This window comes from Megascapheus bottae, chromosome 8 (genome assembly GCF_031878675.1).
Source record: "Megascapheus bottae isolate mThoBot1 chromosome 8, mThoBot2.hap1, whole genome shotgun sequence".
Taxonomy (NCBI): Eukaryota; Metazoa; Chordata; class Mammalia; order Rodentia; family Geomyidae; genus Megascapheus; species Megascapheus bottae.
In genome coordinates, this window is record NC_143516.1 from 22041992 (window position 1) to 22067082 (window position 25091).

At 36.7% G+C, this 25091-nt stretch overlaps 1 protein-coding gene across 1 annotated transcript in view; it reads right to left on the reverse strand.

Moving 5' to 3' along the window:
• Nucleotides 1–25091, reverse strand: part of Eya4 (EYA transcriptional coactivator and phosphatase 4) — a 216727-nt gene that overhangs the window by 175240 nt on the left and 16396 nt on the right. Inside the window, exon 2 of the mRNA XM_090337647.1 lies at nucleotides 12655–12754. Within this exon, the coding sequence (XP_090193773.1) occupies nucleotides 12655–12687 (33 nt within the window). The 5' untranslated portion in view covers nucleotides 12688–12754. The remainder of the gene's footprint in view (nucleotides 1–12654; nucleotides 12755–25091) is intronic.

The following is a 25091-nucleotide window of genomic DNA, read 5'->3' on the forward strand; positions in this document are numbered from 1 at the left end:
TTTACTCAGATGAAATTCTATGGGATTGTAATAAAAACTGTTTTGTTAAAACCTTAGTAAACTATTGAAAATACTACCTCCTTCCATTTTGAGTGACTATAAGTTGTTTCACAAAATACCATATATAAAGCTATTTATCTGTTAGTTGTACAAAAATCATGAAGTAAAATGGATATGCTGTCAATATAGATTGTACAACAAATACCTATTTTTAAGTTGCCTTAGGACCGTATGCAGTGGTTGTACTTTGGGTTTGGCCTTTCTAAAAATCAGATTTAGAAGCTATTGTAAGCACGCATGGGCTTTCCCTACATAACCCATATTTATATTTATCAATAAAAGCTAAGACTCAAGGCTTGCAGTAATAAATAAAAAGAAAGAAAATACTATACAGATAATTACAGTGATTATGCAAGAAACAATAAAAATAAATTAAGGGGAAACTTAGTCAAACATTCAAATATTAAACCTATTTAACCAGTGAAATTTATTGTGAAATATACTTGCTTTAAGATGAACATACTGACTCAACATTCTAACATTCGTATGCATAATCATGTTAATAATTCTTTTTAAAACCATTTTTATCTTTAGTTGCACAAAGGAGTTTGCCATTCAACAAAGCAGCTTATAAATACAATGCATCTTGTGCTGGATCACCTTTATTTTTTCCCTGCTCTTCTGTTCACAAATTTCTTTTTTTATTATTTTTTAAAGTATCTTTAAGATGGGGTCAGGAGTTTAGCCTACTGATAGAGTGCTTGCCTAGCATGCACGAAGACCCACGTTTGATTCCTAGGTACCACATACATAGAAAAAAAGCTGGAGGTAGTGCTAAGGCTCAAGTAGTAGAGCTCTAGCCTTGAGAAAGTCCATGGACAGTGCTCAGACCCTGACTTCAAGCCCAGGACCAGCAAAATAAATAAATAAATAAATTTATCTTTAAGTAATTAGAGTAAGATATATACAAAAGGACAACTGAATCTTCTAAAAAGTAAGCAGATACTATTACAAAAAGTACCATGTCTAGTACTCCCATTTTACCCACATCCATGAATTTCTGAAAGCATAGGTAATATCAAACATTATATGTTGTGTTTTCCATATGTACATAACTATGATAAAGCTTGGCATTGTAAGAAATCAATAATGGCTAAGGGTAAAATAAATTATACAATATACTATAGTAAAAGGTACGTGAATATAGTTTCTTATAATAAAATTATACAAATACGGTTTCTCCCTTCTCCCCTTTCACTTTGACCCAGGTAGGGTGGTGCATGCCTGCAAGTCTCAACTCCTTTAGTACTGGAAGTTAAGACAACTTTGGAAAGCGTAGGGAAACACTGTCTCAAAATAACTAAATAAGGGACTGGGAGTTTGGCCTAGTGGTAGAGTGCTTGCCTAGCATGCTCGAAGACCCAGGTTCAATTCCTCAGTACCATATACATAGAAAAAAGCCAGAAGTGGTGTTGAGGCTCAAGTGGTAGAGCTCTGGCTTAGAGAAAGTCCAAGGACAGTGCTCAGGCCCTGGGTTCAAGCCCAGGACTAGCAAAAAACAAAAACAACAACAACAACAAAAACCTAAATAAAAAACAAATTTATTGTACTGTACTTACCTTTCTTCTTTTAGTGGTACTAGATGACACAATGGCTCCATGATGAATGAAATGAGAGGAATGGCCAGCATAACATCACGGCGTTGGGCTGTTTTATAATGATTAGTTGAACAGAGGCACTGAGAAACCCTACCAGTCAATCCGATAACAGTCAGCTAAGCTATGAAAGGTCAGGTGATATGCACAGCACAGATATGAGGGACAAAAAAGATTCCCATCCCAGTAAGGAATCAAGTGGGCAGACATGGGCTTTCATGCTGTTTACATGGACGCACACAAGTTAAAACTTACAAGCTGTTTATTTCTGGAATTTTCTATTTGGGGGCCATAGTTGAATTACAGGTAATTGAGACTTTGGAAAGCACAAGCATGAATAAGAGAACTACTGTAAATGTTCAGCAGAGGAGCATTCTAGAAAGTCTTCTTAACCACCCATTGCAAGTTACTTCACATAAACATTTAAACACCTCCCCGTGGTTTTTTGTTTGTTTGACTGGTTGGTTTCTGTTTTCTACAAAGGCTTTCACTCACAAATTATTTTCCTAGGATAATATGCAAGTCCTTTAATTCTGAATGACTTCCCAAGTCCCAGATATTAAGCAAACAAACAACATGAAGGGAAACAAATCAGGCTAGCTGGGATCCCAGCCAATGAAAACTTGACTTCATAGAAAAGAAAATAAGGAGCCCACAATCTCACAGGGAGAATGGAAACAATCTCCCAAATGCGTATCCATGTGGACAATATTATGCAAATCTCTGAGCACTAAAGAAAGTGGAAGCAGTCAGTCCTGGGGCAAGAGGGCAGAGGTGACCGCCTTTAAGAGTCTCACAGAAGACTATGCCACTTCCTGACAGCTAAGGCAGCAGCCCTTAGCAATTCTGCTTTCATTTTCGGACAATGTACCCCAACGCTAAGGCTAATGGACACTTCATTCTTTCTTTTATGTTTACACTTGAAGTGCTGTAACCGTTTGTAGTATTTTACTTCCTATTTTTATTACTGAATATATCACTAAACTATAGCTACATCTAGCTACACAAAATCATATATATATATATTTGTAGATAATATATATTACATACCTATAGATAATATAGATAAATTAGTTTGTCAAAGGAATTAATCCTATTACGTTTAAACACTTGTTAAACGTAACAGTTATGAAATATATACATTTTATGAGGCTGTTGCAGTACACAGAAAACTAGTAGGAAGAGACAAGCTAGACTTATTCAGATGAGAGTTAGCTAAAATAAGAGTAGATTTGAAAAAACAACCGTGCTATGCATTTAAATCTTTAGTTGAGTAAATATTTTAACTTCCCGTTCCTGATTTAAATCCATTGTTTAATTCCGGGTCAAAATGAAGTAACCCAAATATGCACTGTGTTATATAAAAGGCCTAGAGGATGAAATTACATCCTTCTCTAATAATGTCCTTTGAAATCCAATACTAGAGTAACTTAGCAGCCAAATTATTTTTCTTCTGTTAATGCTGATTGAGCAGTAAATAAAACCTAGAAGAAAAACAAACATGCAAAATAAAGTGCTTTACACCTCCAGTTGAGTTGGTTTTTTCTTTTTAAATGATGCTAACCTACCAACATCAGCACAAACTCTAGTGTAATTATTTTGTCAGTCTTTATTCTGAGTACTCAATCATTCTAGGCACTTTTCAGGAGGCTGACTTTTAAATTTCCAAATCTTATGCTATATAAAATGTATGTTCTCACATTTTAGCATCAACACTGAAATCAATGAACAATTCAGCTTCAAAATGCAGCACTAATGCTGAGCTTTTTGCCTCTCAATCTTCAAGTCTGAATCGATTTAAAAAAAAAAAAAAGATTTGTTCAGGGTCATCTATCCATCAAGCCACTTTGGGCAAGTCCTCTCATTCTCTTCATTAATCCACGGCAGGAAGAAAAGGTGATAATGTAGGGAAGAAAAAGTACACAGGAAATCAGATAATACTTTTGAACGTTCCTAAAGACCCTCCAAGAAAAGTTACTATAGACTTCAAATCCTACCTAACTCACTCCCATTTTATTTAAAATCAGTAGATTGAAAGAGAAGCATAGTCTATCTTATATTATTCTCTTGTTTATCCTTTTCACATTACTTCTGCTACCACAGATCTCTGAGTTAAAGAAAAATAGGAAGAAAGATTCTAGATCAAGTATTTTTCTCTTATAAAATTGCCAAACACTTCCAGGCTTTTTTGTTGAAAGCCTGAGTTGGAGTGGAAAATTAAAAAGTAAATGATGTTTTCCAAGTTCACCTAAGTAAAAATTGCCATCTCGGAGGAAGTAAATTGGTATATGTATGCATTTATCTGCAGCATTTGCATCACATCAGTGTCAGGTTTCTGAGGCTTAAGCCCTAATTGTAATCTGCACACGTGTCACCCACCAAAACTTACGTTAGATAATGTAAGCAAAGCAGAGTATGTAGGCAATGTTTATTCTTTGTTTCCAAAGTCTAGTTTGCTTTATTTCACAGTCCTCTTCCACGCTGGATCCTATGTCTTGCCAGAGGAGTTAAGAAGGGCTTTTAAACAAATTAACCCCGAAGTCTAAGCAGAGAAAGCACCCCTTTATCCAAAAAGATAAGAAATGGGGAAATTTTCAAGGACTTTAAAACTGGCATTCTTTTAAGTCTATCACTAATAACTTCAATTGCATCCTACTGCCAAATTTGACCCAGCATATTTATAAAAATAGGTTCCTGATATTGATGTTGACATCCAGGAGAACAACCCAAGCAACCCCCTCCCACAGTAACAAAGGCATTTTCATTAACCATACCGATGTTTTCTTCTCTTTTCTTAGTATTTTAATGTAAAGTAAGTAAGTAAATGGATTTTCTGTGCCAAGACAGATTTTGTAAGTTCTAGTCAGTGAGATATATTTTGTTCAAAGAAAACTGATAATGCCTCAAGAATTTATGTGCTGAGTTCTAGGAGATCACCTGCCATTTTTTTAAACAATGGCTACCGCTAATCTCCATGTTACTTAAGCCCTTGATCCTACCAGCTTCCATCTACTTTCTGCCCTGGTGTGAACAAATGTACTTGGCTTCTGCTATTAGGAAGAAACAAAACAAAATGAAACCAACCCAACAAATCTAAACTATGCTACCACAGGAAAGCACCTTGGAATGATCAACACACACACATTCTCGAACATCTTTAAACACCCCATTGTCCCTTCAGGCTGGCAAATAACCTGAGTATATCATCCATGGATGGATTCCTTCTCAAGTCCTGTCGGCAACCATGCACAAGTCTCCCTCCAATTATTACTACTCATTGTCTTACTTTCTTATAATCTCCCTCCTGAACTTCTGCTTTGCTTTCTCTTCCCTATCATGGGATGCCATTCCGAAGTGCCACCAATGGCCTTCTCTCTAATCAACAGACAAAACAGCCTCATTTTCAGACTCTGTTCTTGAACTTTTTAGATAACAAATGACAACAATTCTGAAAAAAAATGATCTTAGTCTGCATAGTCCTGTTGGTTCTGTTTCCCCTAAGTATCTCTTCTCAGTCTTTTCTGATCTACCCTTCTCCCTCATTGAACCAGGTGGTCTTCTAGATTTATCCTTGTGCATCTGCCATCAATTCCTCTTATAAATGGCCCCTTAAGGAACATTCAATTCTGTTCCTGTCAAGGACTTTTCATTGATTCTTTCCCCTTCATCCTTCTTCATCATACCAATAGTTTCAGCCAGAAGTTAGCAAGGCATAGTTAATTGTCTGACATGTATTTCTGTAGGTTAATCTTCTTTGGAACACGGCTATGTACATGGAATTGTTTCTTGTTTATGACCGTCCTTTAGTTCTGAAAAATGTTTGCTAGTTTCTAGTTCAGCCCCTTTTGAGTTTATCTATGTAAAGCTCTCTAGGTTAGCTCCTCATTCTCAGTTCCCAATATTCCTACTATTTAACTTTCTACTATTTAATTTCTTCCTACTATTTAACTTCCTAAAGCACTGTTTGAAGTATTACTTTCTTGTTCAAAAGATATGGAATGTTCCATTACTCTAAAAATATAAAATAATTGAGAATGACAGAGAAGCAATTCCGTATATCTCTGTGAGCAAAAGACATCACACTGGTCACCAGGGATATGAAGACAGTAGCTCAGCTCCAAAAACCTTTTCAGTCTGGTCTCAGCACTTCTAAGCTCCATTTTCCCTGAGTACTTCCTCATGTCCCCAAAGCTTTTGACCCAGAAATTGCACTTGACCCTCACACAGCTCCTAGGCAGATCGTATTACCTTCTATTTTGTAGAACTCGATTCCATTACCATCACTACATTAATATGCTATCATTCTTAAACACTCGGTGATCTCTTTTCCTTTCCATCTCTGCTCCCTCAATAATAATTAAAATATAATACTATATTAACATTCGGTAAACTTCCTCAAGTATTTTGCAAGGAGTATGGAAAGACATAACTCACATAAGCAGATGTAATATTGACTAATGGTCCTCACCACCTTCTCTCCTTATAGAACACGTTTGGTGGTATTTCCAGATATTTTTGATCGTCGCAAAAAGAAGGGGGGTGCTACTGACATCTAGTGGGTAGATATCAGAGATGCTGCCAGACATCATATAGGTACAGGATGATCTCCCACTACCACTACCACCCCACAAAGAATTACTCAACACAAAGTGTCAACCCTATTGAAACTAAAAAACATCGGTGTAGATTAAATCTTTGCTATATTAGAATGCTTAAGCGAACAATGCTTAGCGATAACTATTTGTGGACATATTTTTAAAAATATTTTGTAGTTTTGATTGCTTTGATGGAAATAACAAAAAAAAGTTTCAGTATACATTCACGGGTGATTTTATTTATTATTTATATGCTATTTTTGCCCTGTTGCATATAAACCCTGTAAGCAGTATCCAAATACAGTAAGTTTTGGAAATTTGGAAGAAAGCATATCTAAGAACTGACTTCATGTGGCAACATATGGTCTTGACATAAGCCAAGATTCAGGCTTGTCGTACCACAGGATCAGATAGTTCCCTTGAATAAATTACCATCTCCTTGATCCTGAAATTTGTGGGTGTTTTTCTTCCTGTCTAGGCTCTCCTTCTTGACAATTTGGACTGGTTGGTGCCCTTTATTTAAATTCCACAAATACCTTGATGTCTCCCAAATTTTGATTTTAAATAGAGCCTGTTTCCCTGAGTTCCAGATGATCACATCTTCCTTGACAGCACTTCCAATCTATGTCTAATACTAATGATTTGTTGGGTGTTCAAATTGACTTCAAGTATCTAAAACTAAGGTAGTAGAGTAAGGAAATATGCAGTTTTTATAATGTCATATTATGAAAATAAAAATAATTATTTTAAATTAATAAAAATCACTATATTCTAGTACAATATTCAAGTACCGGTAAAAAAAATGTTGAGTCTGGAATCCTATATCTAAATAATATGTTTGACAGCATATTTTATTCTATTCGATAGCTAGAAGTTTCTCCAAAGAAACTTTGGGCATGATGCGGTACACCTGTAATTCCAGTCCAGAGGAATTGGAAGCAGGAGATTCCATGAGCAAACCATATGGGGGTTACAGAGCAAGTTCTACGTTACCCCAGCATACACACACACACACACACACACACACACACACACTTACTGCAAACTCTTGTCCTCAATAAAAGTGAACATACTAAAAGTCTCAAAGAGTAGCTGAATTTTAATGATGGGCTACTGGCCACACTCACAAATAATTCAATAACATATCTAAGAGCAGAACACTGAGGAATAATCGGCAATTTGCTATTCTAAGAGAAAACAACAGAAAAGGTAGATTAATTAAAGATTAAAAAGAGATTTATTGGGTTAACTCTAGAATTTCATTAGTTATTAAATTAGCCTGTTTCCTGCAAGCAAATACAATTTAGATTTAGCTACATATGTGAATAAAAAATCAGCAAGGTGGAGCCAGAGGATGCACTAATGCACAACTCATGTTGAAATGAACCATCCGTAATATAAATTAACTGATTTAATAATAATAAAATGTACAGGAGTATTGAGGCTCTTTCTTTTTCTTTCTTATTCTTGTACTCATTTTATTTTATTTCATTTTCATCCAAGGATTTAATGCTGAGTCACATCTCATGCCCTTCAGCTCTGAATGTAAAACATTTAGTTAGAGAAAGGAATTCTATGGTGAACTATAACCTACTTAATATCCAATAATATTTTATGACATACAATACTTAAAATCAATAAACTGAATTTCCTCTCAAACTTCCTACCTTGATCATAAATTTGAGTTACTCTCTGCCTCATGTTTTTCTGAATGAATTAGATAAGAAAAAGTGTATGGTAATATTTAGTAACATCAAAAGCAAATTTTAAAATATCTCAGAGACAAAGATAAAACAGACTCTATATAAATGAAACATTTAGTCCATCTTTTATCTGAATGTGAGGAATGTAACAGAAATGACAGGATTTCTATGAAGAAAGCAGATTCACAGTGATTTCTATTAAGAAGAATAACATTTTTAATTAAAGGACAAAGGGTAAACCATTGCAGCAGCAATATTCACAAGACATGTTGAAAATGAACTTCACAACCTGGGGCAGGGAATACAGGGGGAGGGAAAACAGGAGAAAACATGGGAGGAGGTAACACTTTTCACAAATGGACTCAGTGTCTTATTCATGTAACTCTAAGTGTACATCACTTTTTTAAGATAAAATTAAAAATTAAACATATATAATTGGGTATAACTTACACTGCTTCTATACAACTACAGTCTGTAATGTGAAATTGTATAGTAGAACTGTAACTAATTTATAAAAATTAAATTTCATTTCCATTTGTGTGTGTGTGTGTGTGTGTGTGTGTGTGTGTATGTGTGTGTGTGTGCATGCATACCAGTTCTAGGGCATGAACTCAGAACCAAAATACTATCTGCTTTTTCACTCAAGGGCCATGCTGTACCACTTGAGCCACAGCTCCACTTCTGGACTTTTTTGCAGGTTAATTGGAGATAAGAGTCTTACCGAGTTTCCTGCCCAGGGTGCCTTCATCCACAATCCTTAGGTCTCAGCCTCCTGAGTGACTTAAGCCATGTGCATCTGACTATTTGCTGTCTTTGTGGTATGCTGGATGGAGTCCAGGGTCTTGTGAATGCTAGGCATGTACTTCCTCACTGAATTACACACTCTACAGATCTTACTTTTAGTTGCTTAGATCCTAATACTATGCCCACTGAGCCCAACAGCAAAACGAGAGACTGGCACAATACGATACAAACAAAAATATATATATTTAAGGATCAAATTTATTCTGATTGTATTTCAGTAAACTTTTTTAGACCTCATGCAATTTTTCTCCAAAAAAATCATTCATGAGACAATAATAGACTAAGAATATTTTAACTTTCTATAATTTGTCAGGCCATTCATTTAACTACCTCAAAAGCAGTATATAAAAGCTTTTGAAGAAAACATTATTGAGCATCAGCAAGAATTATTTCTAGAAGAACACAACATTAACAATACCTGTTATTATTCTTGAATAGTTCAGAAGCAAATAAGTAAATAGATAGGGTTTCAGCTGTAAGTGGCAAATGCTAGAATGGAGGTAAATTCCAGAGCTCTCTAATAGCTGTCTGACTTGTAGCTGTGGGTAGAGATGTAAAGAAATGTTCAAGGGGAGTCAATGTTAAATGAAGTCTTCAAGAATGATAGGTAAGGGAGAGGCCCACCTGGGAACAGGCTGCATATATGACACTTGCAAATAAATAGAAACCCTAGAGAATCTAAGAGATTCAGAACACAGACAGAAGCCTGAAATAACGGCTGAGGAGGCAAGTAAGCCCAGTCTTAAATGCTTCACTGCACACACAACTCTCTCTAATGAAGGAAGAGCAGCCTGCTACTCTACCAGAAGTACAGTAGCAATATGATCAAGCATGGATTTTTAGGAAAAACAAAACAAAACTTCAGAAGTAACTTAGAACAGAGTAGTCAGGAGTTGAAGACCCAAAGTAAAGGAGCTGGGACACAGAGAACAGCCTTGGTAAAGATTAAAATTAGGGAATGGCTAGAACTTTGAGGTGGAAAGTAGAAAAAAAGGAGGATTTCTAGCTATTTTCTGACATAACCTTTCCAGCAATCGATGGTTCTGCTCCTGGAGATGGCCCATAGGATAGCAGAGAAGAAAGGAAGAGGGAGTGGAAGAGAGGGAAGTTGATAGAGTGTGGACCTAAGAACTTCCAGGGGGGTTGTCCAGAAGGTAGTTGGATAGGCAAGAACCAATCAAAACTCTTTAAAAGGCACTGATTATCTCCAGAGTTTGAAATAGGAGCTAGCACTTCTCAAGGGTTTGAGGCATGTGAAAGCACTCCATGCAATAGCTTTATGTCATATTCCCCATTTCAGAAATGAGTAAGTCTGAGTAATTTCCTGATAGTCATAAAAGATATGTGTCAAGACTGGTGGGTTTCATAACTGGAGACCTTAACCTATTATAATCACTGGTATTTAACAATGATATGACTGCTTCTTTTTTCAGATGATTTCTCAACTGTAAAATGATGGCTGTTAGTACTGCATTGTAAGAGAAATGATGAGGACTAGAAAGAGTGTATAGAAAATGCTAGAGGGAAACATACCTGCCATAGACGGTACCTACTTTTCTACCTAGATCCAGAGGCAAAACTTCTACTCATAGCAAGAGAGCTAGCAATCTAAGAAAATTTCCCTTTAATTTCATATGACTTGCTCTATGCCTTAATAAATATTATCGTTTTCTGAACATTTTGAGATATTAATAGATTCCTCAAATGTTAACATGTTATTTAATGCAGATATTAGTCATTTCAAGGTAAAGGGGATTTCTTAAGGAGTTGTTCTGACCTATTTCTATGATAAATTCCAAAATGGGAATTGCTGAAATGATCAGGCATGTTGAGGTCATGGAGAGAGCTTTGGACCTGGAGTCAGAAGACCAGCGTGAAGTCCCAGCTCTGCCATATAACCAACCATGCCAGCGTGAACAGACATCTCATAGCTGTAATCAACCTTCACAAACAAATAAACCTATGAGGTTCTAAATTCAGCTGAAAGGCTCAGAAAGTCATCCTAAATTTTTGGTTGTTAAACCTGGTTTCAAATTAGCATCACTGGAAATATAAACAATGATTTTAAAAAAACAACAATCCTGCGAGGATTCGTGGCTCACACCTGTAATCCTAGCTACTCAGGAGGCTGAGACCTGAGGATCAAGGTTCAAAGCCAGCCAGGGCACAAAAGGACCTGAGATTCTTATCTCCAGTTAACTTCTAGAAAATGGGAAGTGGGGCTTGGCTCAAGGGTAGGGTGGTAGCCTTAAGCTGAAGAGCTCAGGGACAGCACCCAGTCCAAGTTCAAGCCCCATGATCCACAAAACACAAAAACAAAAACAAAAGAAATCCAAAGATACTAGTGGAAGAACAGTAGTAATATTATAAATCTACAGTCTATGTATATTTTATTACAAATTATATATATTTTATGTTTTGTGAGAGGTGATCTAAAGCACCCTCAACCAAATACAAAGTTTCACCCACACATACACATGCACAGGCACATGCACACACACATTTATACTCTGAAGAAACTGACTAAATCAACCATCCTGTTATGCTGAAACTCATTGTGTCTCATAATAAGTCCCAGGAGCTCACAAATCCCTCAGAGTAGGAAAATAGTGACACTGATGGGCCATTGGTGACATAACATGTGCATATCCACCTATACAGTATCCACAGATACACAAACTTTTAATTGACCCTTGTTGTACTAGAACAAAATGTAGGTCACACACTCCCCTGAAGCATCACCATTCAGCTCCTGCCATCATTCAGAAGTGATCTGTAGTTAGAAACCTACAAGGCCAAGGAGAGGTTTATTTTAGTAAATAAACCTGGAAGTTTTAAAAGGAATAACATCTCTATTATTTGATGGGCTTCATAGTGTTATGGCACTGCAATTATTTATTACAGTTTTCTTATAATAATGCTACATATATATATGTACTATATATGTATATAGTATATAATGAAATTAGACTCAGGTCATCTCTTTATGTAACCTAAAGATGCAGTTATCTTTCTTTTAAACTAAATATCTGTGAGAAAACAAATGACAGCTGTGCAGCAGAACATTTTCCAGTTCACAGTTGAACTCACTCTCCATATCTTTGCTAGAAGCACATTATTATACACAAGTGCCTTATCACCAGTTGCCTGATGGAAACTTTAGGCTTAAATCATGCTCATGAAAGCTAATATTATGAGCCTGAAAGATTGCTTCTCTGTAAGAGCACGTCTTCCATGTGACATTGCTCATTGACTGTGTGCCGAATGGCTTGAGTGACAGTCTCCAGTAGTGTTGGGGACAGTGGATGCCCCTACACACTGTCTCTGGCTATACACCATAAAGAATACTATTGACTAACACAGTCAAAGAAAATCCCCTATCAAGCCTTTTCTCTGAATCTTAAAACAATCATGAGCCAACCAGCATGTACTTGGTCTTAGAACAAACCTCGTAAAATAAAGCAAGCCCCTGAGACTGTGACTTTCATGTGCAAAACAAGCACTAGGAACTTTCTCCTACTATGCTTTTTTCCGATTGCCAGCAATCTATGTACTATCCAGCATTTGGGGATCAAAACACAACAAAGGAAGTGCATAAAATTGTTCAGACTGTCTAAAATACTCAGCATGATTTCAACACCCTGGTCTTACAACCGCTAGCTTTCCAAGTGGAAAATCAGGGAGGCATAGAAATATGACATCATTATAAAGCAGCACCAGCATATTTCTTGAAAGGTTTGCTTCATGGTCTCCAAAGAAACTTTAAAAATCAACAACAACAAAAAATAACACTTAACAAAAGTCTTACTGCTTTAGTATGTCTTCCTTTTAAGTATGATTTTCATTAGTCTTACCAAAACTATTTTTAATGAAAGCTGCAATAGAATGAAGACTTACTGATTGTTCATTTAAATCCTGGGAGTCTTCCATGTGGTTTGCTCACTGCTCCTGCTACAGCAAAGTTGAAGCAGCCTCCTTCAGTTAAAAAGTAGATTGTCTAAGGGGAAAAGAGAAATAGAGGAAGAAGTAAAGGGTTATCTTTACTATTTATCTTTAAATTATCAATGCATATGAAAATCCAGCATGTAGTTTGCAGAAGTCTTTGGAAGAATTAAAGTCATCAATGTTGTCTCCATATAAGATGTAAATAACAATTTTATAAACAATAGCATGGTCAAAATTGATTTATGAAAACAACTACTTAGGAATCTTGTATTTGAAGGCAATTTTGGAGACACAATCTAAAATAAAGAGGACCCTGCTTTTGCTGAGAGACATCTGTCATTAAGCCACTATTAAATTGAAAAATCAAGCATCTACATTAATCATACACTTTTGAAAGTATATAAGGCAAACGGGGAAATACGGTGTGTTATTGTAGTATGATAAAAAATGCACTGGAATTATTAGAGATTCATGTTTGCTTCTATGGAACATAAAGTTACAAAATATATAACTGATTTAAAAAATAGAATGAATATAAGACTAAGAAGCAGAAGCTCTCACACATAGGTTTGAGAAGGGGAACTGTACAATTAACAACGGTGAGCCAAACAGCTAACTCTGGTAGGGGGATAGTTAATCTTTATTTCATGCTGCACCATATCAGGTGACTTTCTTCCATATGCCTAGGTAAATACAATATTCCTTTTTCCATTCAGGGACACTGATGAGGAAAGTCAAATGATATGAAAATGGTTATAGGGTCAGTTAAAACAACAGCATAGAGTGAGCATAAATGAGACATCTAAGTAGGCCCTCCAAGTGGCCTCTGTAGCTTTTGTGGCATTAAATATCAATGCCAACCTTAGTAACCTGTTTAAGAGAAAACAATGTGTCATTGACAAGAGTTCTCTACAATATCTAGCTCAGTGTCTGGAAAGTTTTAGGCATTTCATAAATGTTGACAGAATAATATAATATCATAATAATCACAAAGTATATCTGATGGTATAAGCAATGACAGCCAATAACTTATGTTTTAGAAGTTCTGCCTCAAAGATTACAGGTATCTTTAAGAAAAATCTGTTTCATTTACATTCTTCAGCTACCTGGACAGCTCCATTTTACTTTTTACTTTGTATTAGGACAAAGGAGCATTGGAAGAAGAATTATTAACTATTTAGACTTATTCATAGCAGTCAATATTAAAAATTCTCTTGTGTAATTTCCCACTCATCTATTAATAAAATATACTTCTAATAAAGCCATCACTGATATCAGTTAAACCCACTGTTGACATGAAACCTAGCTTGTTGTATTCATTTCCTAGGACTTTTCTAAGTACAACTGAATGGGTAACTTACAGAAAAAGAAATGCATTCAGTCACAGTTCTAGAAACTAGAAGTTCTAAATCAAGGTACTGGCAGATCCCTGCTTCCTTCAGAAGAGTCAGGAACTAATTGTTCTTTGTCTCATGCTGGCAACCCCTGGCAATCACTGGCATATAGAATCATCATTCCAGTCCCAGCTTCATCATCACATGGCATTCTCCCTTTTTTTCACCTGTATTTCTCCTGCATGTGTGTCTGTGGCCAAATTTTCCACCCCATTTACACTAGGCCTTAGACAAGGGCCCATTAATCAAATAAGATCTTGTCTTCACTTGAAAACAACTGGAAAGACCATTTGTAAATGAGGCCATATTCAGTCATGGGAGTAAGAATAGAACTTAAGTATAATGCTTAATTAATACAATTTACCCACATCATTTATAAAAATTATCACACGGAAATTATTTTTAAAATGTGATCAAGTTTGAACATAGTATTTTCAGGAAGGATATACAGAATTAAAGGAGCATGGTTGTCATGGAAAAGAGTGATCTTTTTTTCCCAAGACATCCATGAATTCAAAATGTTGTCCCTGAATTAAGGAAAATTAAAATCAAGACTTCATTGGAAGTTTCTTACAGCACAAGAAAATTAAACAAATGCTGCCCATCTTGACTAACCACTAACTCAGAATGTATTTAGTGTCCTAGATGGGGAGTTATTTGCATTAATGTTCCATGTTACAACAAAATGCTTGGCTTTATATTTCCTTGAAATTTAGAGTAATCGTTATTTAGTTTGACTTTTAGCGGTAACATGATTTTCATTCTTTGCCAAACTCACAAAGGTACTAAAATATTATGAGCCCAGTGATTTTACATTAGTGAACCAAGTAAAACTGCATGGGCTAATTGCAGACACAGTATTATTTTACATCATAATTTAGCAATGGTTGTTATGCTAAATCCTTTAACCTTTAGTTTTCACAAATATATGAGCAAAGGCTGAGAACAATCTGTGAAGCAAGTAAGAAAAGTATTACCTTATAAGAAAGATATAAAATTAAGGAATAACAGTAACCCCGTGCTATTTTATAAGGCAATAATCTAGTTTCCAGCTCCACTGCATGGCCAGTCCCCCAGAAAAGGTGAATTTTAAATAGGAATCATAGCAATCTTTCCATTCCATGTAAAATTATTCTCCCAACAGCTAAGTTCTCAATATACAGTCAGCTCCTCATAGCCCTTCCTGGGATCCCTGACCCAGATCTGTTTGGTTTTGTGCCAGTACTGGGGCTTGAACTCAATGGCCTCCTGTTGCTTAGTTTTGTTTCCTTTCAAGGCTTCCATTATACCACTAAGTCACAGTTCCATTGCTGCTCTTCTTTTGGGGTACAGAGGAATAGTTCATCAGAGATAAGCGTCTCATGGACTTTGCTGCCTGATCTGTACCTCAGGTCTCGTCCTGCTGAGTGGCTAGGACCCAAGTCTTTTCAGTCTAGGTGGAACTATGAAAAACCTTTGTGCCTGTGTAGTTGTTGGGCTATGAGAGAGTGCCTCTACATTACATTTTTAATATTCCAAACAGTTTGATGATAGTTTGGCACTCATATCCCAACACTGCAAGGAAATTTTCAGTAATACATTTTGTAAGGAGAAAAATATTAAGGTTGGTGGTCATGGTAGTGCATAGAATTCCAGCAATTGCAGAGGCTGAGGCAAGAAGAGGGAAAGTTCAAGAACAGCTTGGGCTGCATAGCAAGAAACTCTCTTCATCCCTACCTCCAAGAAAAACCAAATTAAGGTTTGCTCACATGGGAGTACATTATACCCATATATTACATATCTATTACAGGGATCTATATTCAACTTAGCCCATTAGGTACAGTCCCTAGGGTTTCTTCAGTTACACTAAATTACTTTCTATCCAATGATTCATCTTGCTTGGGACACAAGCCTGAGAATGACAAAAGCCACTAGAATGTAAAACTTGGGAGCTTTTTATAGATATATGGGGGAAAGCTGGTGTTCAAGAAGAGACAGAAGAGCTCACTCAGAAAGAAGAGCAAAACTGAAAGAGGCAAGAGTGCCCTGGCTGGATCAGAGCCCCTGGTCGTGTTACTCCTGAAGTCTCACCATTGCTCTGCTCTTCCTGCGGCTGAGTTGCCTGGCTCTTTTTTTTTTTTTAATTTATTTATTTGGCATTTCACAAGCTGTCCCCATCATTTCTGATTGAGTTTTTTTCTTTATTAACCATATTGCCCCAGCATGAAACTTCAGGGGTCTAACCATCTCCATGTCCTTTCCATTGTTGAGAATTATAGCCAGGAACAATGGCCCAAAAAGACTAGGTATATCCAAGCACCTCGTTACCTACACAGCCCTCCATCTTCTATGAACAGAGCTGTGAAGCTGGGTCAGGTCCCAGCTGGCTCCCAGCGCTCAGGCAGCTATCCAGACACAGAAAGCCAACAGCACAAACAAAGAACACCTAGCTCCAGTTCTCAGGCCAACTGTTCAGAAGGGTGGAGATGAGCATTCTTGGACCATGCACGTGACTCTCCTCCTTGCTAGTAAAAGAAAAACAGCTGAGTGGCCAAGAAACAGATCTGAGTGAATAATAATGAACACCTTGCTGGATTTCAAGCTCCTTAAAATGGAGCCAGGCTACAAACTAGAAGCTGAGCTATTAATTCTTGAGCTGTTTATAAGAATAGAATATGGATTCTGCAAAATGGTCCTCTTAACCCCAAATGATTAATAATATAATGACAATGGGTATTAGGTCAGAGGGCATGACACTGCGGTAGAGCATGGTTTGCCTGGTGTATCCAAAAAACTTGGGTGTGATCCCCAGTAGGGAATAATAATAATAATAATGATGGTAATCACCATCATAACAAGGTTAATATTTTTCTCATGCTTGAAAATTATAAGCTCAGCAGGGTGCCATTGGCTCATATCTAGTTATTCAGAAGGCTGAGATCTGAGGATTCAGGTTCAAAGCCAGCCCAGGCACTAAAGTCTGTGAGAAAGAATCTCATTACCAATTAACCACCAGAAAATTGGAAGTGGTGCTGTGGCTCAAGACAATTACAACTATCTGATGAATGTAACTGTAGCCCCTTTGTCATCACCCCAAGAATAAAATTTTAAAAATTAAAAGAAAATTACAAGCTCAACTTCAAGACTATCATTTACTCCATTTATACCAAGTTCATTTGATGGTAAAAATCTGCCAGGAATTAAAACTTGAATTTCTCATAATCGAGTTCAAATTTTCTGTTAGCTTTTCTGTTTGCGTTAGCCAGTAGCTGATGATTGGCTACTTAGATTAGAAAACATAAAAGTAGCTGTAATCAAACTTTTCCAGGACAATATTTGAAAGAATTTTGAGCCCAAGCATGTTTTCCTATTTTTAAAAATGTTCTGCATGCTCTGAAAAACCATGATGATGCTATTGCCTTTTTGACTTGCTCTTTGTAATTCACGTTTCTGAGAATTTTGTATATTAGACAGTGGTACAACTGGTTTTCTTGCTAGTTGTAAGTGAGCAAGCCCTTTCTTAGAATCAGTTTGCATTTTTTCTCAACCATAAATCTTTCTCCCATGTAACCTAGGAATCTTTTCTGATGGAGACTATAAGATTCTATATATTACTTCACACACATCTAATGACTTTATGCCTCTCCGGAGGAAAATGTATTACATTTCGAAAGAACTCAAAACTACATCTCCTAAATTCAGTGTTTAACGCTTGAAATCCCAGATAAAAGTTAGATTTCCTAGGAATAGTGATAACTTTGAGACACCAAGTAAAACTTTGAATACAACATATGTATGTTTGATTCTTTGAGTAACTGTAGGACCTGGGGAAAATTCACTTATACCTCTAAATATCATTCTCTTTATCTATATTAAGATACTAACATCATTTGCATTGGTGTGTTAGGAGCAGATGAAGTAATCTATTTCAAAAATACAAATCACTTCAATTTCTAGTGAGAGTCGAGGATATTCACTACTCTAATATTTTTCACTTCATATACTAAATGAAAACATGGTAATATTTTTGCTACATTTAGAATGGTATATGTGCACTTTTTGCACAAATACAGTTTTTTATAAGTTAAAAAACTACTTATCTTTCATTTCCAGGAGCCCCACCAATCATGTACATTTAGTAGTACATAATATTTGTTTGTTGTTCATTTGTCTATTTGATATTTTAAAGTGCATAGGAAAGACTCTAACCCAGGATTTCATACATAATAGACAAGTGCTCTATTCCTAGACCGCATTCCCAACAGTAGATAGTATTCAGAAGTTACCGGTATTACCAATTCTCTAAACCCAGATAAGTTTGCAAAAGTAAAATAATGCCTAAGATAAGTAGCATTTACTGCTTTTTTGGTTTGTCATTCCATGTGACATTAGAGCTATCATTGTTTTTTTTTAATAGCACAATCAATGCAGGGTTGTACTTGAGTATGTAAAAAAAAAAAGAAAGGAAAACAAAAGCAAGAAAAGAAGAGAGCAGTCAGTGCTACTGTGATGCTAAAAAGTTAAAATAGGAAAAAGCAAGAAACACGGTATAAGCAAGTAGGAAATGAAAAACAGGGGCTATCACTGTGATCACCTTGTACCATCCAGGGGAGGGACTGGCATGTGCGCTGTCATTGCAGCACACATCTGCTTCCGATTTCTGGAAAATGGATCATCAGCGTAGAGTTAAGCTATCTGCAAGCTGCCCTGATGGCCCACGCGAAAAGCCAAGAGAGCATGGATTGACATGGTGGCAAGAAGAAGATATGTGAGCACTCCCCATCAGGACAAAATGAATTTGGGGGTCAAACTTAATTCATAAGAAACTGATCATATGGAGATTTTGAGAGGAAAAACTATGTTTATGTTTACAATTGGTTATTTTATGTTCTTTATCTTTGTGTATGAACATGGGCAAATGTAAATAGAAGAGTTAACCCATAGAAGAGGGTAATTTTTTTTATTTATTTAAGGGAGAGTAGAAAAACTCAGCCTACCTCAGACTAGCAAGAATGCAGGGGCTGTGGTGGAGGAGCAAAAGAAAACAGTTGCTTGAGATAAATCAAAACCTCAGAGCTGTATGAATGTAAATTCTAAAATTTTACTGCATGATATAGAAACCTCAAGCCAAAAATAATACCAAGAGGACTTTGACACATGAAATTTCTGGACTTTAGAGGAAGCAAGAAGAAAACTGCTCCATAGAAAAGAAAAAGAAATTGGTCAAAACATATAAACTACATAAGGAAATGAAGTATATGCAGTAAAGCGAATGCAACAGCAGGTAAATTAGGCAACCAAGAATTCAGATTAGCAATCTTTTAAAAATATATAATACATCTTCTTAAAAATAAAGAGACAGAAGAAATGGAAATAAAATTGATGGAACCACATATAAAAATATAAACACATTAAGTTAGGACCAAACTATAAAAGTGCTTTTAAAAATAATGCGCATTCGGCATTAGGCTGGGAGTTTGGCCTAATGGTAGAGTGCTTGCCTAGCATGCACGAAGACCCGGGTTCGATTCCTCAGTACAACATATTTAGAAAAAGCCAGAAGTGGTGCTGAGGCTCAAGTGGCAGAGTTCTAGCCTTGAGAAAAATCCAAGGACAGTGCTCAGGCCCTGAGCTTAAGCCCAGGACTGGCAAAAAAAATAATAATGTGCATTGAAATTTTAGAATAAATACATTAAAGCAAATGAAATACAGTCAAAGAAACAATTTATGAGCTCAAAGATAAACAACTTTAGAAAGTGTCTATCCCCATAAGTGAAAAAATGACATGAAAAGCAATAACAAATGCACATATCTCTTCTTCCTCCCAAGCATGAGACATTCAAAGCCTAGTACCTCCAGAGAGAAAGAAAGAAAGAAAGAGAGAGAGAGAGAGAGAGAGAGAGAGAGAGAGAGAGAGAGAGAGAGAGAGAGAGAGAGAGAGATGGGAGGGAGGGAGGGAGGGAGGGAGGGAGGGAATTAGGGAGGGAGAGAGGGAAAAAAGGAAGGAAGAGAGAGAGCAAGAAGGAAGGAAGAGAGGGAGGGAGGGAGGGAAGGAGGAAGGGACGGAGAGAGGAAGAAAGGAAGGAAGGAGGGAAGGAAGGAAGGAAGGAAGGAAGGAAGGAAGGAAGGAAGGAAGGAAGGAAATGAAAAAGAAAGAAAAAACTTCCCCTGTAAGAGTAGTATACAAAAATCATATCCCTGGCTTGGTAACTGCATTTTTAGTAGAATTATATATAGTGTGTGAGGTAAGTGAGAGTAACTAAGATGCCATTATACCATTAAAAAAAACCCCACAACCTTCCTAAAGGAGAGCAGAAGAACTGAGCAAACAATGTCTCAAATGGAATTTGGGGGGGTTCAAGTCCATGTCATGCTTCCTTGCTAATTGCAAGTTTGAAGAAGGAGAATGACAGGGAGAGAGAAAGAGAATATATGGCATCTATATAGTTCCTTTATCTTAGGATCAGGAGGAAGACAGAAATAGGTAATGAACGTTTACAGGCTGCTCATATCATTCGGTACTTCTGAGCTTCAGTGAATAGAAACACCTCTTTGTTGCTTCAACTCTACCTTCCATTTTAGTTTGAAAGTCAGAACTTCCATTTTCTGGTCTGCCTACCAGAGTCACAAAGCATAAATGGAATCATGCTTTCACATGCATGGCGGGCTGCTAGATATAAAGAGCATGCTATCACTCATGTCACCCCCTAAATCATGTTTTTTTTATGTACCTCTAGTTAATCAGCCCACATGTTTAATGAAAAAGAAAATCTTTGTTTCCCAACAGGAATTATGGGGGAATTCAGTCAGCCAAGAAAGCATAATTGCCTAGAAAATGCTTTAAATGAAAGGTAGATATGAACTAGGTCATAGTACATCATTATTTTTAAATCACTGAATTATAAATTGACATTATATTGATGTAAGTCAGCATTAATTTATGCCAGAGAATTATATTTCTACCTAGAAAAAAATATAGAGATGTCAATTGGTTGAAATGAAAATTGTAACAATGCCTTCTCAAGGTGGTAAGAATGTTCTTTTGAAAAAGACCCTAGGACTTTATTTGTTTGCTTGTTTGTTTAAGACTGAATTAGTATTCAGGAAAATTGAAGGGAATAAAAGGCTCATATTTAAACTACAGGGAAGTTTGATTTGCCTAAAACCTGAACATGCCTGAGCTTATTTGTATGATCTGTTGGTTATGCTTTAGGGGTACAAATGCTTTGGGGCCCAAAAAATCCGGGGGGGGGGAACTTTCCAGAGGAAGAGCTGAGAACTGCACAACTAAAAGCCAATCCTAGAAAAGAAGAAAAAGAAAACAAACAGAAAATGTGTTGTGGTGTGTGTGTGTGTGTGTGTGTGTGTGTGTGTGTGTGCGTTGGCGTGTGTGTGGTGTGATACTGGAGGTCAAACTCAGAGTCTCATTCATGCTAACCATGCACTTTTCAACTGAGTGACATCCTCAACCCCCGACAAAGTTCTTCACTGGCTCCTGTAGGCAGGAATGCTGGGTAGAAGCACTGAGATATTCCTTGGAGTCTCTGTTAAGGTTTCTATGCCAGGAAACCATGCCAGATAATTTCCTAGTTCATAGATACTTGAGGGTCCTGTGGTGGCTTACTATAGAGAAATATAGGTGAGGTCTAGGCTGAAGAAGTTTACTTGGCTTTAAATAGGACCCATTAAGAAAGGGGGGGGGGGAGGGGGAAGGGAGGGAGGGAGAGGGAGGGAGGGAGGGAGAGAGATGAAGACTTGTGAAAAAAATCAGCTATGCCAGTAAGAGAAAGATCACACTGAATAAAAAAATTAAATTAAATTAAATTAAATTAAACTCAACAATACAGGATGAGAATCAGAATAATGTTCCTCCTCTTGATTAAACCAACCATAGAATCAGCTAGTCACAGAGATGAGGACCCTGGTCCTGTTGTGATTCTCTTAGTCACCACTTGAATCTCCAGGCCTATCTAGGACTCCAACCTAGTCCTAGTTCAGTTTCTCAGTGATATATGTGCTTCTATGGGAGACTTAGGTACTACTGTATAATGGCTCAGAAAATCCAATTCTATTTGGATACCAAAATTTCTTTTGTTCTTTTCATGCTAATGGGAAAAAAATGAAGTGAGAGTCTTTGGAAGACAATATCTAAGATATATACACTTAAAATATTTGTCAAAGTCCTTAGACCAAGTCTACATCTTGCAAAATTATTGATCACTTTAAACTGAGTAAATAAATGAATGAACAAAGTAGTAAGGAAACCCTTCTAAAGCATGCCAAGAGCTGGATACCATCAATGCATTAAGTTTCAGGCTCAATCAGACAGACAGAATCATAGATTTCTTATGTTTGCCATGACTCTATGTACAGCTTTTGGAAAACCTTGTAATTTCTCCATACTTCAGTTTCTCACTCTATAAAAGGAATATATTGCTTGAAACTTAATTCCCTTACAGCAATAAGAGTTTTGATTCAACATTTATAAAATGCTTTTTAGCTTTCCTGATTAATAGGGAAAATACTGTGGCAGTTGTATCATATGCTTTCCAAAAAGTATAAAGGTAACTGGTTGGATCTAATGTAAAATAATACTTCACTTGAGAACTAAGTATCAGTCATATTTATTGCCTTGCCATTCCATTTGGTAAGCAATAAAAATTACTTCTCACAGAAAAAGTATCAAATTAATATTCAAGTCAGTTGTAGTGTTATCATCATAGAGCTCTCCTACCTTCAGGGAAAGAGAATTTGTTTTGTTTTTCCAGGCTACCCCACATGTTTATATGGTAGAGTCAGGAATGTTGAGCATGGTTTTGAAGGCCTCCAGCGTATTCATTGGTTTCTGGCATTCTAATGCACTCTACTCTTATAACCATAAAAGTACTCTTGAGTGCTTCTGGAAATATATAACAAATCCTTAATCAATTTAAGACTGTTTTAACTGCATACATGAAATTTCTTGGGAGGAAAATGTTAGCTATCCTACACACATACAGTACTTAAGTTAGCAAGAGAGTTCCTTCTCAAAGGCACAAAGCAGTTTCCCAATAGTGATATAATTTTCAGTTTTATGTGTATAAGTCCTATTGAATCCCTTAGAATAACAGGAAATTCTGCAGGAAAAAAAAACTCACAAAAATTGATAGCCATATTTATCCAATTCTGAAGGAATATGTAAGCTATTTTGAGTTGAATTAATCTTTAAAGTCAGTAGATAGTCATTGAAGGTTAACCAGCATCTTAATTAATTACAACTAGGGGAACTGCACAGCCTGGATGTAAAATATCCCGCATGTAAAATTTTAACAATTGAAGCCAACTAGTTGAGTATATTTTGCTTAAATGTTATGGATCATATTATTTTATCTAGGATTTAAGTAGCATTTTTCTATTTTGATGCATTAATTTTATTTCTCATACTAAATAAATAGATTTACAAACAATTAATATTTGATCTATTATAGTTTTTATCAGCACAGAGAATACAATGACCTCATTTTTACTAATACCATGTTTATACCTGCTGGGTTAAAAAACTCTAGTAATACATAAAGTAATGCATGTGAAAAAAAAGTCCTGAGCCAGGCACAGTGGCTCACACTGAGATCTGAGGATCGAGATTCAAAGCCAGCTTGGGCACAAAAGTCCATGAGACTTAACCACTTAACCACTAGAAAACCGGAAGTGGTGCTGTGGCTCAAGGGGTAGGGCAGTAGCCTTGAGCTGAAGAGCTCAGGGACAATGCCCAGGCCCAGAGTTCAAGCCCCATGACTGACCAACAATAACAACAAAAAGTCCTGAGAACTATGTCTGGCATACAGTAGGGAATTAATAGAATAGCAACATAATGCTCATCAATTTCCATCTATCACATCAGAGTAAGACCCAATAATTCTGGTAAATGTTTTATAGGATTGTATGAAAAACCATATGGATCTACATTTTTCTACCAATTAGTATAAGAACTATAAATATAAATACATTCATAGAATTAACACTAGCAATTTCTTTTAGACTTTATCAGTACCAATGTTTGAATTCAGTCTGGAGCTTGCTAGGCAGCTAATCTGCAGCTGAACCCCACTTTCAGCCCTTTTTGGACCTAGTTATTTTCTAGATAATCTCTCTTCCGGCCCTTTCCTCTTTCTGGACTACCTGAATAGACTACTTTAGGCTTCTTACCATAACTGGGATGACAAGGATGACAAGGGCACATTCCCATACCTAGTTTCTTTATGTTGAGATGGACTCTCATAGATTGCTCTTCCCAATCTGGCAGAAACTACAATTCAGATTGAAACTACAGTCTCAGCATCCCATGCATCTGATGACGTTCACATGATATCGCAAAGAACTACTAGCTGAAATGGGGTTGCCTGAACTCTTTGCCAGGTCTGTTCTTAGCCTTTTATGTAACTAAATTAACAGGCCTCAGCCATCAGCACTTAATAAGTACTAACAGTTCTTTGTAGTAAATGATATCTAACATATGGATTTTTTTACATTTGTGTGTGTGTGTGTGTGTGTGTGTGTGTGTGTAGTCAGTTGTGGGGCTTGAACTCTGGGCCTGGATGCCTTCCCTGAGCTCTCCAGCTCAAGGCTAGTGCTCTACCCTTTGAGCCACACCACCATTTCCAGTTTTCTGGTGGTTAATTGGAGATAAAAATGTGGGATTTTGGCCAGGAGTTTGGCCTAGTGATAGAGTGCTTACCTAGCATGCACAAAGACCCAGGTTCAATTCCTCAGTACCATAGACACAGAAAAAAAGCCAGAAGTGGGGCTGAGGCTCAAGTGGTAAAGCTCTAATCTTGAGAAAGTCCAAAGACAGTGTTCAGGCCTTGAGCTCAAGCCCAAGGCTGGCAAAAACAGAAAAAGTGGGATTTTTTTCATGCTCACGCTTGCCTTGAACCACAATCCTCAGATCTTAGCCTCCTGAGTAGTTAGGATTACAGGCATAAGCCACCAGCACTCGGCTCCATATATATTTAATGGCATAATTTGTCTACTTCATGC